The sequence below is a fragment of the Aureobasidium pullulans genome (assembly GCF_000721785.1).
Source record: "Aureobasidium pullulans EXF-150 unplaced genomic scaffold scaffold_9, whole genome shotgun sequence".
Taxonomy (NCBI): Eukaryota; Fungi; Ascomycota; class Dothideomycetes; order Dothideales; family Saccotheciaceae; genus Aureobasidium; species Aureobasidium pullulans.
The window spans coordinates 777,273-793,911 of record NW_021941029.1 but is presented as its reverse complement, the minus strand read 5'-3'; the positions used below and the strand labels follow the sequence as shown (position 1 = coordinate 793,911).

Sequence of the window (16,639 nt, the reverse complement as noted above, 5' to 3'; positions counted from 1 at the left end):
TGACAAAATTGGTGAGTACTTGATTCAAATAACTGGGATTGATCATGTGTTTTCATTCTTGGCTTGCTTGCAATGCTTTTTGCATCTTCATCTCATCTAGTCCTAACACGAAAATCGAAAAATGATAACAGTGCTTCGCGATTTGCTCATCATTCTTCCTCATGCATGACAGATTCGAACTGTCCCATCTTTCATCCTCTCTTGCAATCATCTGCCATCTTTGCTTGTCAGATACTGATGATGCTCTTTACATGTCAGCCATACTGATGTCGCCGTCGCTCTCTTGACTAGCACTGGGCGGCATCTTCTTGACTGGGACGCTGCCTACACCAAGCGACGTCTCTACACCTTCCACGCCCTCGGGTGGTGCAGAAGGCATGGGCATGAAGATGGCCGGACTAGGGCTCAATGCCGTAATTGGTGGCACCACAGGGGTCTCGGCCATACTGTCTCTGCTGATGGGGCGAGGGGTATCGTGTTTGGTAGGAATGAGAGGTGTGTTGCCGGTCGGGAGGGGAGGCAGGGGTGAGCTTTGCATATGAGGGCCTGTGCGAAGGATGTTTGTCGCAGCTGAGGCGGGTGTTGCGGTGGTGGTGTGTTGGTATGTGTAGGGTGTGGCGTTTGCTGCTGCGGGAGTGTGAAAGGATTGAGCGTGCGAGGGCGAGGAGCTGGGTTGTTTTGTGGGCGAATGGGCGGCGGCGCGTTGTTGTTGCTGTGGCAGGGCGGGAGGAGGGAAGGAGGTGTTTGGGCTTTGGAAGAGACGCTGGCTAGAGGGTGAAAGGCTGTTTCTCGACGGGCGGTGGTGATGGGGTGTCGCTGAGCCATTAGTACGGTGCTCTGAAAGTCCGTGCGACGATGATGGTCGTGAGCCCTTGGTGGGCGACGGAGGGCCCATCTGCAAGCCGTTGGGCTGAAGCGCTGGCAGAGGGACCGAATGTGCTGAGACAGCGCCAGCGTGAGCTTGAGCATGCAAGTTGGAGAGGTCGCCATCGTTGGACTTTTGTGTGGGAGGTGGAGGGGAACTGCTGTAGTTCGATGCTGGGCGTGCAGGCGGCGGCAAGGTGGTACCGTTCCAAGCCTGCTGAGGGACGCCGACTGGAGGAGCTCCAGCAGGGCGGTGATATCCCGGTGGGCCAGGGCTTTGACCAGAAGGCGAGAGCGATGGGCCGTCAAGGAGGTTGAAGTGTCGGGCGGCGGAGCGTGGAGTGGATGTGCTGACTTCGACGGCTTCAAGAGGACGACCGCGAGGTGCTTCCGGAGCAGCTCCCTTCTGGCCTGGGAAATGCAGGTGCAACGGTGGCAGCTTAGGCTTTCTCTCGCAGTCTGAACAGACAAAGTGGAAGTCGTCCTTCTCTGCGTCCTTTTCGTCGATGCCGTGACACTTCGAATGCTGCCAGATATTACACTTTTCGCATGCAATCGAGTGTGTGCCGTCGTCGTAGTTCTGGCCATGCTTGCCACAAACGGCGCAATCGAAGATCCATTCACCCTCCTCTTCGGCCAGGGCGTCCAACTCTTTCTGTCGTCTTTCCATCTCCGCCTTAAGGTGACGCTCTGACAGACGGCCTTCGATCTCGTTACCCTCCTCGAGGCTCTTCTGGTTTTCCTCGAGCTTGCGAAGTTCTTCTTCATGGAGGATGCGCTTGACCTCGCGCTCTTTGAGTCGTTGCTCTCTGGTAAGCATGCGCGATTCGCGAGCCTGTATCTGTCAGTAACTTTCTTGCGATTTGTAGGACGTCTGTCACTTACGTGCTCCATCTTGCTCTGTCTCTGCTGCTCCTTGCGAGCCATGTCGAGCTCGGCCTGTCTTCGCTTCTCCACCTCAGCTGCCTCTTCTTCAGCCTTTCTTGCCTCGGCCTTGCCAGCAAGTCTGCTTGAGCGCTTAGCGCTGGCCATCTTCTGCAAGTTCTCCAATTCTCTTTGCTTCTTGAGCACTTTTTGACGTTGGGCTTCGACTCGCTTTTCGAGGATTGGCATAATCTGTTCGTTGATGCGCTTGACGAGTGCCTTCTCGTTCGGGTCGCGGCTCTTACGCAGAGATTCCAGGAAAAGGTTATAATCGTCGTGGGTGACGGCGATGCATTCCCACTTCATTCCGCCAAAACCGTCCTCTTCAGTTGGCTCATCAATCTTGACTTCTGCCTCGGTGTTGTCCTGCTCCTCTTCCTCAGCTTCGCCGTCTTCAGCGGAGTTGTCGAGCTTGATGCGTTTGCTAGCACGAGAGCCGCGTGACTTGCGTGCTTTGGCCTTTGCCTTTGCTTTCGGCTTCGGGGTAGGTGCAGGTGGTAACGGTGCCTCGGTGCGACGGTATAGGCGATCATCGTCCAGTACAAAGTAGGAGCGATCCTGAGAGTCCCAGCCGAGTTCTTCGATGCGCTATCGATGATATTAGTGAACGAAGCATATGATTGCTGCGGGGCGCATACCCATTGCGTCTGCTCGCTGTCTTTCTCCTCCATCAAACCGCGCATGCGCTCTGCATTGTTCAGGGTCCATGTTGACAGTTGGTGCAGCACGCGGATCTTTGTGAAGACGTCGAACTCGGCAAACTTGTTGGGCTCTTCTTCATCGCCGTAGGGGTTTCGCGAAGGAGCCTTGGCGACAAACTGGCGGCGGGTGTATTCATCATAGTTGTCGTAGCTGATATGGGTTAGTGAGATGTTTCTGGATCAGTGGCTGGGCTGGACGCACGTCAGGCCTCTGTGTGATGAGACGAATTTGAGGAGGGTAAGGCAGATCTCTGCCAGCTTCTCGGATGCTTCGGGTCTCAAACATTCATGCTCCAGATCCTATCATATCATCAGCAATTGATCAAGCGCATCAGAGTCGCCGGCGCATACCTCCATGTCGAACTCGGGGTCAATCTTGACGGGTTTGCCGAAGATGTACATGTATTGCATGAGGGCGGCAAACTGCCACATGTTCCGAAGGCGATCCAGTGTCTCATTATGGGGTTGTGCCTTTTCGACGGCGACAATGCTGCTGTCCAGGTCGGCCTCCTGGCGGGCGCGCTTCCTAGCGGGCATCTTTTCTACACAGGGGCCAAGCCCTTAGATTGAACAAAGACGTGTAGAGCAGTGGTATAGCTTTGACTGAGGGTTCTGAAGCGAGTCGGAGGTGGTAGAAGCCAGGAATGAATAACAGCTCGTCGAGAAAGAGAAAGACAATAATTCGGTTGTGCAAAGATAGTGAATAGACGCGACTCTCATGCGACGTGAAGCTGCTGAATCGCCGAAAGTGACGGTGCCAAGGCGTGAAGACTTCCGCCAGCCACCAGGGTCTTCACTCGACCTCCGCAATTATTTGCTCTTTTTTCTTTCACACTCACACTCGACCCACTTTGACTTTGCTCTTGATTGTATTTATTCAGCCATGCTGTGTGAACGACACACGTCTCGTCCCTTCGAGACATCTCATTGACTAAATCGCCAAAATGTCCACCTCCGAGCTGCCATCTTATCACGTCCGCAACAAGCTCTATGTCTCGCACTTCCTCTCGACATGGAACTCTCGCCTGTTTGAATTCGGTGCGGTCTTGTTCATCTCAACAATCTTTCCTGGCACCCTGTTTCCTGCTTCTATCTATGCTTTGACTCGCTCCGCCTCTGTTGTCGTCTGTTCGACTTTCATTGGTCGTCTAATCGACCGCTCTGAACGCATGCATCTCATTCGTCTGTCGATTAGTAAGTTATCTAGCCTCGTCAATACACATCCCTCTTCTTCTACATACCGTTTGACCTTTGTCGTGATTTTTGTTACTGTCAAATCTTTTGCGGGATTTTGTCGTCTTCTGGCCTGTTCTAGTCAGTCGTTGACCACTTCTAGTTGGCCAGAGAGCAGCCACTGCGGCATCGTGCTCGTTACTATGGCTCTTATTGTACTACGGCTACACATCTCTTGATTCGTGGTCTGCAAAAGCTGCACTGGCTCTTCTCTCCCTACTCGCCTGTACTGAAAAGCTCTCCTCGGTCATCAACACCATATCTGTTGAGCGCGATTGGGTTGTAGTGATATCCAAGAACAACGCCGATGACTTGCAAGAGCTCAACTCTCAGATGCGTCGAATCGATCTCTTCTGCAAACTCGTCGGACCACTTGCTATCGCCTTGGTCGATGGCTTCTCGACCAGCATTGCTATCCTTGTTACCTTCTGCATGACTGCTGCTTCCGTCTTCGTCGAATACTACGCTATTGCAAGAGTCTACTACGAAGTTGAAGACCTTCAAGCACGCCCTCTACCATCAGAAGATCCTCAGTCAACAAGTAGCTCGTCAGCTGCACGTCGTGCTCGTCTATTATGTGGGAGCTGTATCTCCTATATCCAACATCCGGCCTTCTTCCCCTCGTTCTCTTTGTCGTTACTGTACCTCACTGTTCTGACTTTCGGTGGCCAGATGGTCACATATCTCCTCTCAGTCGGCTTCAGTTCTATCTCCATCGGTCTCCTGCGAACAGTTTCGACTGTCTTTGAGCTCTCTTCCACATGGCTTGCGCCAAAGGCCATGCACAGAATTGGTGCCATCAGATGTGGAATATGGTTTCTCAACTGGCAGATTGTTTGGGTGGTAATTGCGGCTACAATGCTTTGGGTCGAGATCCCTCCTAGATATGCTGTTGCTGGCTTGCTTGCTGGTACAATCGCTAGTCGAATAGGGCTATGGGGCTTTGATCTGTCTGCTCAAGTCATTGTCCAAGAGGTTTGTCAGTTCAACTTATTACACACAGGGCCCATACTGACGCAACAAACCAGGCAGTCGAGCCGGACCAGCGAGGTTCTTTCTCCGCTACGGAAGCATCCGTACAAAGCATTTTCGAGCTCCTATCTTACGCCTCCACCGCAATCTTCGCTCGTCCGGACCAATTCAAGATACCTGCCGTCGTCAGTGCAACAGCCGTTGTACTCGCTGGATTGCTGTATGCCTTCTTCGTGCGTCAACGAAGAGGCCATCTATTCCACGCTTCAAAGTGTCTCAAGCGCAGCGGTCGTCCGACATGGCAGCCCCTTCTTCAAGAAGAAGATGTTGAGATGAGTTGAGACGCACACAAACAACGTGTCTCATTGCTCGAAAGAAGTTCAGAGGGATAGAACTGTGTCATTATCGCATGGCTACATTCGCCAAGCTCGTACGTCGCTAAAGATGCTACAACCTCCCGACCTCTGGTTAAATGATGCTACAATCTCCTGACCCCTTTGCTCAACCTTCCGACCCTCCGCTCATTCTCCCGTCCTTCCGTTCAAGCTCTTTCAGCTCGTCTCTGTCTCCGGTTCTCAGAAGTTCTCCGGCATAAAGTCCTTGAAAGGAAACGATGCTCCCTCAAACTCGAATTCCCTCCCAGGATGTCTCTCGTCTTCCGTCAGATCCCGATGAAGAACCTTCATCTTCTCATGCGTCTCCCGCTTCAGACTGTCCACAAAGTACTTCAACTCCCTCTTGGTCGACAAGGTCTTCAAAGTACATTTCTGGAATTGGATATCTGGTGTATCGATTGGTAGTCTGGCACCGTATTTTGCTGTGGCGTCCCACATGCTGTCTTCAGCACTCATCTTGAGTTTCTGGTGATTTCCCATGGCGAAGACGCCGTGGCGATCGATGAGTGCCCGATCTTCGTCGTGGACGTACATGCTGTTGGCAGGTATGAACTGGAGTGCGTGGGTCTTGTCTTTGACTATATCTCTGATGATGATCATTTCGTCGTTTTCTCTTTCCGACCAAGCCTTGCCACGACGATTGATCCTCATCGGTGTAATTACTTGGATGCTTTTTGTGTGTGGGAAACAGCCTCGGCTGAGCGCTTCTCCAAGCGCTTCTGCTAGGCGAATTGTTCTCGACTCGCTGTTGGAGCCTAGAGGATGATCGTTGGGGAGTCTTGCTGTGATGCTGTGCGAGTGCGTTTGTTTGCAGACGTTGCGAGCGTACATCAGGTCGAACCAGTAGGGAATGTTCCTGGGCACAAAGGAGATTGATAGACTGCGGAGGTGTGGCGCTTTGACATACTCGACTTCTTCCTCGTCATCGTCTTTGTCTTTGGCTGGTAACTCAATGATAGAGCCGCAGACGTATGCCACTCTCAGATTTAGGTGGCGCAGTCTTAGCATCATGTTCTGGATGAGAAGGCACATGCGAGGAGACGATGGACCAAACTGGATCTCACGGCCATTGGTGTCTAGGAAAAGATTGATGCAAGACTCCGGCAACGCTCCGACAAGCTCATGGATGACTCTAACGTCTAAGAAGCCAGGCCCTTCTCTCTCCATCTTCAGCTTATCATGGAAGTACACCTCTTCCGCAAAGAACGAAAAGGTGTTGAGAAGAGGAAAGTGCTTTGGCAGCATGCTTGCCAATCTCATCAACTGCACATCCAATGGAGTTAGTTTGCCCGCTTCTTGTCTGTTCTGCTGCTCATAGCGCGTATTTCCAGTTCCCTCTGGCTTGACGTTGAGAGTCAAGGTGTGAACCTGCCCCCACGATCTTTCGCGGTTACGAATTCGCTTCTTGCCTTTTCTCGCCTTCAACTCTTCAATAGAAGGCAAAGGCTTTGAGAACATGGCTTTGGCTTCTTCGAAAGTGCTCGAGGCGTCCCTTGCTGAAGCCCTGCTACCGTTGTAGAACATGAACTGCAACTTTGGTATCAGACTCCAAGATTCGACAGGCGGGTCGACCGTAGTTTCGAGGAAGGAGCTGATGTTGCCATTGTGAAGTACGACGTGTTCGTAGAAGACTGGTGTACCGGCAGCATTCCAGAGGTGAGACACAAGGAGCGCGTTCTTCAATGAGTTGAAACCACACTGTTCACGAACTTGCACCAAGATATGCTTCAAGATCTCGTTGGGAACGTTCTCGATGGTTTTAGGCATTTTCGCGGTATGTTTCTTTAGTGTGGAGAGACTTGGCATCGGAAGGGGAGAAGGGATGTGAAGGGAAGCTTGTGTTGATTCGAAAACCAACGAGATTGCTGACACAAAGGTGTAGCGTCTGATGTCGAGGCAAGAGATAGGGAAGGGGTGCGGTTATGTCTTGCAATACCTTCCCAATTGTCGCTGCCTGTTGGTCGCCGAACCTATGACCTCGTCGTCGAATTGCCGTTTGTATGACCCTCGCTGTCGTCTTCGAGCTCTACGTTCGCCCTCGCCGAGTGTATGATATCGTGTGCGACCTCTCCGTTCGTCCTATTCGGCCGGATGACCTCGTCGTCAAATCGTCGGTTCACCTTTGTGAAACTTTCCGTTTGTCTTTGTCGGATTGTCTGTTCGTCTTTGTCGAGCTGATGCCTTTTTTTTGTGCTTTCTTTTCGTCGAGTGTATGAACTCGTCGCTGAAATGAAGCCCTCTGACCTCGCCTTGGTCGTCAAGCTGTCTGTTCGTTCTGGTCGAGTGTATGACTTTGTGGTCGAGGTGTTATTCTGTCTTCGTCAAGAGTGTGACCTCGTCGCCGAACTTTCCGTTTGTATGGCCTCGCGTCTATTGAGCTTTTATTCGTATTGTCTGCTTTCTGAGAAGTCAGGATGCTTACTCGAGAGCGCAGAACTCGTGTTGAAATGACGGCTCAACCTTCTGCGGGAATGTCTTGTTCCAAAGCGCTGTTCGAGAAATCGCCGCCTGCTTGGTGCCCAACGTCCGATTTATTCAACTGATCCGTTTTGATTGGCCTCTGCTCAGGAAATGAAGATGCTGATCTCGGATATGTAGTGCTGATGTTGAAGAAAGGGAGAGGCTTGCACATTGGGGTCTGTCTTTGTCTGGTGGCGCCTTCCTTGTGATCGCTGCCTATCACGGCCTATTCGATGTTGAAGGTATGAGTCACGCTCGTCGTCAACAAGCCGTTTGAATTGTCTTCTGATTGTCGTGTGAAAGGTCGAGGTATGATGTTTCGAAGTCGAGGGCTCCTTCCCAAGTTTCGCAGACACGTGACATCCCACTAACATGTGATTTCATGCTGCCAACATTCCTTACTCGAATATCATCACTATCACTCTGGAACGTCGAGGAGCAAAACCCCTTGGCATATCCTAATAATTTTGGACCAAAACTTGGAGACAGGTTTGATACGAACTCGACTTCGCTCCATCATTGTCTGCACAATTTCTGGAACAGAATCAAACATTTTGGAAATACATAGGCGACTAATCATCATTCCTAGAACTTATGCATCACAGTCGTGGTACTTGCCCAGACCGAACAACTTCTTCGCATTCTCCCTGCCAACATTCTTGTACGCCTCCTCACCGCCCAATGCCTTCTTGATGTTCTCAGCATCACCGTCCCACCAGCCACAGCCATTCTCAATGGTCTCATAAGGATAATCGACACTGAACAACAATCTCTCAGGGCCAAGATATTCAGCGACATACTTCAAAGTCTGAGTGCAGAAGTGTCCGCTGGTGGTGAGGTAGATGTTGTTCTTGAAGTAATCGTAAATGGTCTTCTTACACATAATATCTCCTGCCTTGGCTGCAAGGGGCTTCTCAACATCTTCCAGCCAGTGGTTGATGCGCCAGAAGTCGAAAGGGATGTGCTCACCCAAGTGACCAACGATGATCTTGAGCTTGGGGAAGCGGTCGAAGACGCCGTTGGTGATCATACCGAGAAGATGCAGAGACACAGCGTTGGCGAAGCTGAGAGGAGGACCAACGAGGTACTTGCGCTGAGCGTACTGCTGTTGGTAGTACTGGCCCATGGGTGCTGCAGGGTGGATGTACACAGGAACATCAAGCTCAACAACGACCTTCCAGAATTCGTCATAGGCGGGCTGATCGTAGAAGAGATATGTCTCGCCATCAATTCCTGCGTGCTGGACGTCGTTGAGGAGAGCGCCGTGGAAGCCAAGCTTGACACAACGGCGGAGCTCTTCGGCAGCTTGTTTGGGGTCGTGCATGGACAGAGCTGCAAAGGCACCGAGACGATCACGGTGGTCCTTGATCTCGTTAGAGATGTAGTCGTTGACCTCGGTGGCGTGCTTCTCTGCTTGAGCCGGGTCGCTGATGCCCTGAATGCCAGGGACAGTCAAGGAGACAATGGTGTAACCGATGCCATGAGCGTCTGAGACTTCGAGACGCTCGCCGGTGATGGACTTGATCTGGCGCATGTAGCGATCGAGGTCCTTGGGAGCGATGTACAAGGCTGCCTGGTCGCGGCTCTGGTCTGCCAGACGAGGGATCTCGTAGGCTTCTTCGAAGGAGACTTTGCCGTACATGATGAGGAGATGAATGAGGATGGAAAGAAATGAGATGATAGTTGGCTCTCGAAATGGTTTACTGACTTGATGCAGCATTTACCATCGAGACTTACATGCTTTATAGACCTTTGCTCGACTCGTAGGCACAAGCATAGCGTTTCTCAATTGTACGTCACCACACCACAAGCATCCGAAGTCTTCAACAGATGACGACTCGTAGTCCAACATTTGTGGTATGATTCAGGAAGAGGTGGAGTGCTCTTTCCGAAAGATCACGCACTCGGTCTCTCAGTTTCCATAAGCCACCAGACGATAAGGTTACAATGGCAGACTCTTGTCGGAAGCCAGCCACGCTCATCATCTTCCGAAGAGCTGTTGGGTTCGGAAGACGCACCCCGAAAGCATGTTTTCTATATCGATTCCAGTCGATTGTAAGAACAGCAACACAATCGGAAGCTATCGACCTGTAGCAATCGAACTTGAGCCTCCACGATGTTTGTGGAGTTACGTTGGGCTTTGATTATCATGCGCGAAGGCGAAGTCCAATCAAGCAAACCAGATCAAAGGGCTGAGAACTCCTCACAAGGTGGCAAGAGACGACCAGATCCATCTCACTCTCAGTTTGTCCATCGCTGTCTAATCGAAACAAAGCTTTGGAAAACTTGAGATTATGCATAAAGTTCAATTTCCTCCCTAGCGCGGGCTAAGAGATGGCTTCCAAATTATGCAAAATCACCGACCGACCTGTGATTCGAACAACACGGTGCTATCTTTCTTCTAGGGGCCCACAAAGATATTCATGTCCTCGTCGATGGCATGAATATGTTCCAATACCAAAAACATGGCCTGAGATGCGATCGCCTTTGGACTAGCTCCCTTTAGAATTCAGACCAAATCTGACAGATCTAGAAACTCCTGTCTGTCTGTCCAACCTCCCCGTGTGCTAAATTCTGTCATTCCTAGCCATCTCCCACGGCCATGCCCAGGGTTGTTTGGTCTGTAGAAATGCATAATGTTTTCAAGATCGCTCTAGTCCTCCGTAGAGAGACGCTGACGATCACGCTCTCCATGGACTGACGATCGCGCTTTTAATGGAGGCTACCTCTGAAAATGTTAGAATCATGCATTTCTACAGTCGTACACGCGACAAAGTTTAGCACACGGGGAGGAAGCATCTTGTCGTAGAGACACTAACTTAACTACAAGGATATATCGAAGACGTTCCTCAATTTCCGCTAAGTCGTGGATTTGAAACGCAACCCAGAATTTTGAGGGAGTCGCGACTTCCTCAAAACGTATGTATTTATCTTGCCATGACGACACAAAGTTCTCGGGAGTCGTGACTTCCTGTCGATGTGAGTGTAATAAAGTCTTGTTCACTCAAAATCCCTCACTGGCTTTACCTCAGCAAGATTACCACGTGTGGATTCGGCTTCACTTCCCGCGTTGACTCACTGTAGAGACATTGCGGGCATTTGCTTTCACATGACGACACAAAGTTGTGACAACCAGACAAAGAAGGAACGACAAGACACGCTTGCTGCTTCTCAGTCCACCAACTTCTACCTCTCAACATCATCGCTCTACATCCAACATTGATTCAATAGAATTTTATCCATCAAAAGAGCCCATCATCAACAACTACAGTACGCAGTTCTTCATCCTCAGTATCATCGCCACAACGACCGGAGCAGTGTACGTATTCCCCGAGTATTGCCAGGCCTCACGCTGACCCTCTCAGCTTCGGTCTACCCCAGGGCTGTCTCGACGATTACTACGCACGATCCAACATATCGTGTGCCATCCCATCCATCGTATCGACAGCACAAGAAACAATTACTACGATTTCAACTCTCCCTCCCGGAGTCACGCCGCCTCACCAGGGAGCCCCAGAATCCAGTCTTCCCCAGTCGTGGGTAAAGTGGACAAGACCACCTCCGCCTCGATGGCCCTCCGCAAGATCTTCACGAAAGTTTGGTGGTCCACTCTCGTGCACGGCAAGCAAGCACAACCAGTGCCATCAAATTTCTTCACGGGCGGCAATCAAATCCATCGACCTCAAGACGTCCGATTGCACACCCTCGCAGCATCTACTGCAATCCTCAAAGCCCGTCCTCAACAGAGTATGACGCTTGATGAAGTGCACGAATCCCTCCAGGGGTCGATGGACGAAATCCGTACCGAGATCGTCAAGAGCAAGGGCAAGTGGTACAACACTTTGTAGACTCATGTCGTTGGTGCCGCTGTTTCTGCTGTGTCAACATGGGCAGTCACCAGTCGTGAGTACATTAAGGAGCAGGCCAAGGAACTTGTGCAGCGCCGGAACTCCGGCTCCGATGAAGGCATCCCATCTCCCCGCAGTCATGTATGACCCACAGATCCGCAGCAACCGTGCCTTCAGACGAAACACGAACCACATCGTCCGACACAAGCAGACCTAGCCTCATGAGAATCATGGAGGTAGACCGAGACGGATCTAGCACATGGAGAACTCTCACTGGCACATGAAGGACCACGACGATATACCCACCCACAGCAACTGTGCCCTCCGACAGAGACATTCAAGCCAGATCACTCGAAACATGCATACCTGCTGTCATGTCTATCTCATATCACCAAGTATGGCCGGAAGAACTGGACACCCTGAGAACTACTACCAGGCCAGCTCCCACAGACACGATCCACACATCCGCAGCAACTGTGCCTTCCGTCAGACACAGGCAACTGAACCTGTCCGCTAGGTAAGTGACCAATTTGGGCTATGTTCTTTGTGTGCAAGAAGCTAACAGCCGACAACCAAGAATACTCATGCAAGCTATCTGTCGCTACCATGGCTACTGCTGGATGGTATGGTCCATGATTTTCTGAGATGTTGCAATGGGATTCCTTTTCTTGATTACGGCGTTCGGCGTTTGTCTTTTTATCACCTGAGTTTCTATTGATCGGTTATTATGCGTATGAAGCATGGACAGATCATGCATATCGGCGTTTCTGCAGCAAGAGACGAATAAGAATCACTTCTTTTACTCTCACTGGACGCGACTCCGAATTTCAAAGTGACCCTGCCTTTCGACAGCTGGGAATGAGGGCTGCTCTGTTCCAAGGAAAGGGGTCAAACTTATACACATTCATAGTGGGTGACGACCGTGCATGACATCTCGAAAATTTTGTGCTTTTTGCTATACTCATTATCATATCATCATGATACTGTAACACTCATTCTCGTTATCCTCATAACCATACCGCCATCCCATTCGTCCTTCCTCATCTGCAGTCTCAATACTCGACTCTAGGCTTCCAAATAGGAGCCTGTCTCAGATCATCCTCATCCCACTCAATCTTGCCCTTTTCGTTGAAGCGAGCACCCTCATCCGAGATTTCAATCACCTTCTTCGTCTCCTTGATCTCTTGTGCCGAGACACCGAGTTCATCTCTCACGATCCAGAGAGTGGGAGGCTTGGCAGTGATGGCAGGGTGATGGTAAGCATGCTTCAATGTCTCTTCAGGAATCTCGGGTGCGGGTTGACCTGGGAAAGCATCCCAAAGCTGGCGGCGGAGAGCAGGATACTTGCTCTTGGAGCCATTGAAGAGGAATGGGGCGAACAGACCTCCACGTTTGAAGTGTGCAGCGACGGCATTGGCGGTTTTGTTTTCAAAGTAAGGGCCTGCTTGTTTAGGTTGTACGCCATCGCCGTCTACGTCGATCGGAACTGTTGCGCCTTGATCGTTGGCATGAGCTAGTGCTTCTTCTTCGTTCTCGGCCATGAGTTCGTCTGACAGTGTATTGGTGAGAGGAGCCAGGATCATGTTGAGGTAGGTTTGGTAGATGACGGTGAGGATGAGGAGGATCAACATCAACTTGGCTGGACCCTCGCCACCTTGAGCAGTCATCAGTCCGATCAAGCAGATCTCGGCAAGGTAGATGCCGACACTAAGATGCTGCAGAGCGCGGCCGTATGCATCTCCTTTGGTGTCTACTGCCATTGTCAAGACGTAAAAGACGTTGTATCGGAACGCCAAGTAAAGGAAGTAGATGCCGAGCATCGCGAAGCCAAGGACAAGGGGAGCGATGCAAGAGTAAGAGATTGCTGTGGAGCTATCAGTTCATATAGTCTAAGGCGTAAATCTGTGAAACTTACCAATGACAGCAAACAGTGTGAACTTAGGGTATGTATCACCCCAGCTGAGTCCTGTAAGGGTAACGAAACGCTCGAACTTTCTACGAGGTGTCGTATCCAAGAAGGGCGACACAATGTTGAAGATGAGGAAAGGCGCTATCTGGAAGATCGTTGATGCCGTGACTGCAATACCTTGAAGGATGAAGAACGAGAGATAGAAAGTGGAAGCGGTAGGTAAGTTGTCAGCAAGGAGTTTAGGAGTCTGAGCAGGGTCGTCCCAAATTTCTTCTACAGAGGCGTTAGCTTGCCATGCACAAAGCGAACCAGATTTTAGACTTACTAGCAACCTTCGAAGCTCCCGAAGAGAACGTGGTAATGAGGAAGACCTGTACAACTTGGAAGGCAAAGTACCATCCCTGTGTACGGAGTTCGACTTGTGCTAGCGTTATGGATCCAGCTTTTCTTGCGATGACTTTATTCTTGTCAGCTTGTTATACCTTATCTTGACATAGCAAGTAACTTACAGCGACAGATGATTGGTACGAGAGCCAGAATGGCAGAGATTAGAATTGTAGGAAGAAGACCGCTGATAGCGCCCTTGGTCGAAGAAGGCAATTTATTGACGAAGCCAAGTGGAGGGAAATTTTGTGCAAGGTTTTCGATATCGGCAAGCGAGCCAACAAGACCAACTGGGACGGACCAGAACACGATGAGCAGAACAACGATGGTATTGGCGATAATTGTACGAGTCCAGCGTTCAGGCTTTCCCATTGCCAAGTTGGGCCAAATGATCTCGTTCGGGCTTGCGAGACCAATACATGCTGCTTCCATCTTTCCTGGCTGTCTCCAGAAGGGATCAGAATAGGCAAGTTGTGCAGCACGTTGTGTCTCGAACTCGACAAAAGCTGCCGGTAAAAGCTTCTCGTAGCCTTGAATATGGCGTTTCTGGAGAGCTTCGACCTTCGGCATTGTGGTTTTCAACTGCTCGCGATACATATCAATAGCATCCTGCTTTCTGCCGACCAGTGCGATGCGCTTCGATGGTCTTTCCTTCGGCGCGATCCATTGTTGAGTGGCAGTACCGGCTCTCTCGGGATCATCAGCGAAATGCTTTTCTCCTTTAAGATGCTTCTTGGTAGCGATTGTAGACAGTTTGATTTCTGACTCTTCCAAGGAAATGGCAGTGTCATTCATAGTGCTCACGAGACTTTCGAGCTCGGTACAATCTGTGGCCAGCCAAACACGCTTGACACCAAAGAAGTCGGCCTTGATCCATCTCTCGTGACGCATGTCTTCCGGTACACCTGTGAATAGCACAACGCGGGTGGAGATACGAGTGGCATTACGAGGAGTAGTGAGATATGCTTGTCGGAGGTTGATGTAGTAGAGAGTTTCCCTGGTGATGACAAACATGACAAAACTGAGAAAGACCCACGCGCAGCCAGCGTGCCAGTAGAATTTGTTAGGATCAGAGACGTTACTGAAGGTGAACATGTCGAGCTCAGATTGACCACCTCCGCCATTGTAGTTGACGCGGAGTAAGAAGACCCATGTGATGATGGTTCCAACAAGACATATGTATGTGAGCATACGGAAGTAGCGAATGAAAAGGTAGTTGTCCAGCGTTTGGTGGTTCAAGACGAATTGATCCGGGAGTTTTACGAAAGCAGAGATCCAGTTGAACATGCCATAGGCAGGCTTCGGTGTTTTCTCTCTGTTTCTGTCAGCAACATGTCTCCTTCTTAATTCGACGCTTGTCCACATACGCATCTTCCAAAGTGTTCAAGAATGTTCGAGGTGCATAAATGCGGTGCTGCTTTTGGCGGAGATATAGGAAGGCCAATACCAGAGGAATGGCGATGACGAGCAGAGGAACAACAGTGTATATCAGCTTGTTGTAAGAGGAGGACCCTCCACGATTGTCTCCTTCCCCTAGAGCGCCTAATGGACGAAGTCAGAGTAGTTTCATCTTGATTCAAGGCAGCATTCGAAGGCTAGTTTTTACGGAAGAGGAACTTACCCATCACATCATTGACGGTGTCCATGATCAATACGTGCTGATCGCTGGAACCCATGATGGTCGCTGCAGAAATAGCAGTGTTACTGTTCAATGCGATGTTTAGATTAAACTCAGCATTCATTTGGTTTGACAAGATGGTTCGCGTTTGGTGGCTGGTGAGGTGACGAGCGCTGACGCAACCCCAACCTTCTTTGCGGGGCTCGAAGACGGTATAGAGAAACAAATATAGGAAGATAGTAACTATAGCCCCTTCGATACTACCCCCTCTAAAATCGGCTAGTTAATTACATAATAAGGGTGTTATAGACCCTCGCCTTATAGCAATGTCACCGTTACTATTACTAGCTGTTAAGGGGCGGAGTCGGGAGTAGGTAACAATACGTAGATACGGGTCTAAGCTATATAACGAGACGTAGACAAGGAGATAAAGAGGTAATAGGGAGGAGTCGTAGAAGGTAGTAAGTAGTCTTAGCAACTCCGCACGGCCGCTTAGTAAGCGGCCGGCTAAGGTCAGGGTCACCCTAGCGGCTAGGGGTCATAGTTAGGTGTAACTAGATAGCTAACCGTAACATAACCCCCCCCCCCTTAAGGGTAAACTTCCTAAGAACCTACACGAGGTAGAATAAGAACAAAATAAGAAAGAAAACAGGGCAGTAACAGAATAAGGGTAGGCTATAAGGACAGGCAGGGTAGGGATTAACAGAACATAAACAGAACATAAAAGCAAAACAGAAATCTTAGGAAAAAAGTGCAGATAGTTTCCCTAGAGCTCCTACCGGCTCTAGGTCTCTACCGTTCACTTTAACTATAGGGTACGCGATTTAACTGCATCTTTAAACTTAAGTAAGTCCTATTAGTTAAAGTGAACGGGGGCCTTAACACCCCGTAGGATACGACATAAGATTAACTCTCGCTCGAGGAACTACCCCTTAAAGCCCTACTTACTATATCGAAAATCTTAAGTACGAAATAAATCGACACCGCTAAGAATCGAACCGTAGTCCCTTAATACTAATGAATCCGGAGACCTAACAGGTTAGTTACTAACTACTACGCTAACCCCGGCAATAGCGACAGAATAGACCTAGACCTTTTACTTATACGCTTATAGAGGTAAAAGATAGGTTTACGTATAATAACGTAACGTAGACGTAATCGTACGTACTAATTCGTGGTATAGGCATAGTTAATAGGTCTAGACGTGATTCCGGTAGATGTTCGATGTAATTAACGTATTATTACGTGACGGGAACGTAATAGGACGTAACGGGGACGTATTTAGACGTAACGGAGGTCTAAGGGACATAGCGAAGCGTAGTCTAACGTGC

General features: G+C 50.0%; 6 protein-coding genes across 6 annotated transcripts; 2 read left to right on the top strand and 4 right to left on the bottom strand.

Annotated features, from left to right (window-relative positions):
• Window positions 1–247: 247 nt before the first annotated feature.
• On the bottom strand, window positions 248–3,026 carry M438DRAFT_355452 (uncharacterized protein; the record flags this gene model as incomplete). The annotated part of the gene is made up of 5 exons (XM_029907033.1): window positions 248–1,699; window positions 1,750–2,376; window positions 2,427–2,640; window positions 2,692–2,789; window positions 2,841–3,026. The coding sequence occupies 5 exons, from the start codon at window positions 3,024–3,026 to the stop codon at window positions 248–250; spliced, it is 2,577 nt and encodes an 858-aa protein (XP_029760722.1).
• Window positions 3,027–3,433: 407 nt separating this feature from the next.
• M438DRAFT_374621 (uncharacterized protein) lies at window positions 3,434–5,035 on the top strand (the record flags this gene model as incomplete). Its single annotated transcript, XM_029908513.1, has 3 exons — window positions 3,434–3,683; window positions 3,826–4,697; window positions 4,751–5,035. 3 exons carry the CDS (start codon window positions 3,434–3,436, stop codon window positions 5,033–5,035), a joined length of 1,407 nt encoding a protein of 468 aa, XP_029760721.1.
• Window positions 5,036–5,152: 117 nt separating this feature from the next.
• On the bottom strand, window positions 5,153–7,107 carry M438DRAFT_215523 (uncharacterized protein). The gene has a single exon (XM_029899435.1). It carries the CDS (start codon window positions 6,893–6,895, stop codon window positions 5,270–5,272), a length of 1,626 nt encoding a protein of 541 aa, XP_029760720.1. The 5' UTR covers window positions 6,896–7,107; the 3' UTR covers window positions 5,153–5,269.
• Window positions 7,108–8,141: 1,034 nt separating this feature from the next.
• Window positions 8,142–9,191, bottom strand: M438DRAFT_273166 (amidohydrolase-like protein 2; the record flags this gene model as incomplete). Its single annotated transcript, XM_029900610.1, has 1 exon — window positions 8,142–9,191. The coding sequence occupies one exon, from the start codon at window positions 9,189–9,191 to the stop codon at window positions 8,142–8,144; it is 1,050 nt and encodes a 349-aa protein (XP_029760719.1).
• Window positions 9,192–10,470: 1,279 nt separating this feature from the next.
• On the top strand, window positions 10,471–11,397 carry M438DRAFT_355448 (uncharacterized protein; the record flags this gene model as incomplete). Its single annotated transcript, XM_029907032.1, has 3 exons — window positions 10,471–10,528; window positions 10,828–10,868; window positions 10,915–11,397. The coding sequence occupies 3 exons, from the start codon at window positions 10,471–10,473 to the stop codon at window positions 11,395–11,397; spliced, it is 582 nt and encodes a 193-aa protein (XP_029760718.1).
• Window positions 11,398–12,351: 954 nt separating this feature from the next.
• Window positions 12,352–15,357, bottom strand: M438DRAFT_319020 (DUF221-domain-containing protein). Its single transcript, XM_029902819.1, has 6 exons — window positions 15,312–15,357; window positions 15,058–15,232; window positions 13,816–15,005; window positions 13,632–13,763; window positions 13,313–13,579; window positions 12,352–13,261 (listed from the first exon to the last, which is right to left on the bottom strand). The coding sequence occupies exons 1-6, from the start codon at window positions 15,334–15,336 to the stop codon at window positions 12,450–12,452; spliced, it is 2,601 nt and encodes an 866-aa protein (XP_029760717.1). The 5' UTR covers window positions 15,337–15,357; the 3' UTR covers window positions 12,352–12,449.
• Window positions 15,358–16,639: the final 1,282 nt, after the last annotated feature.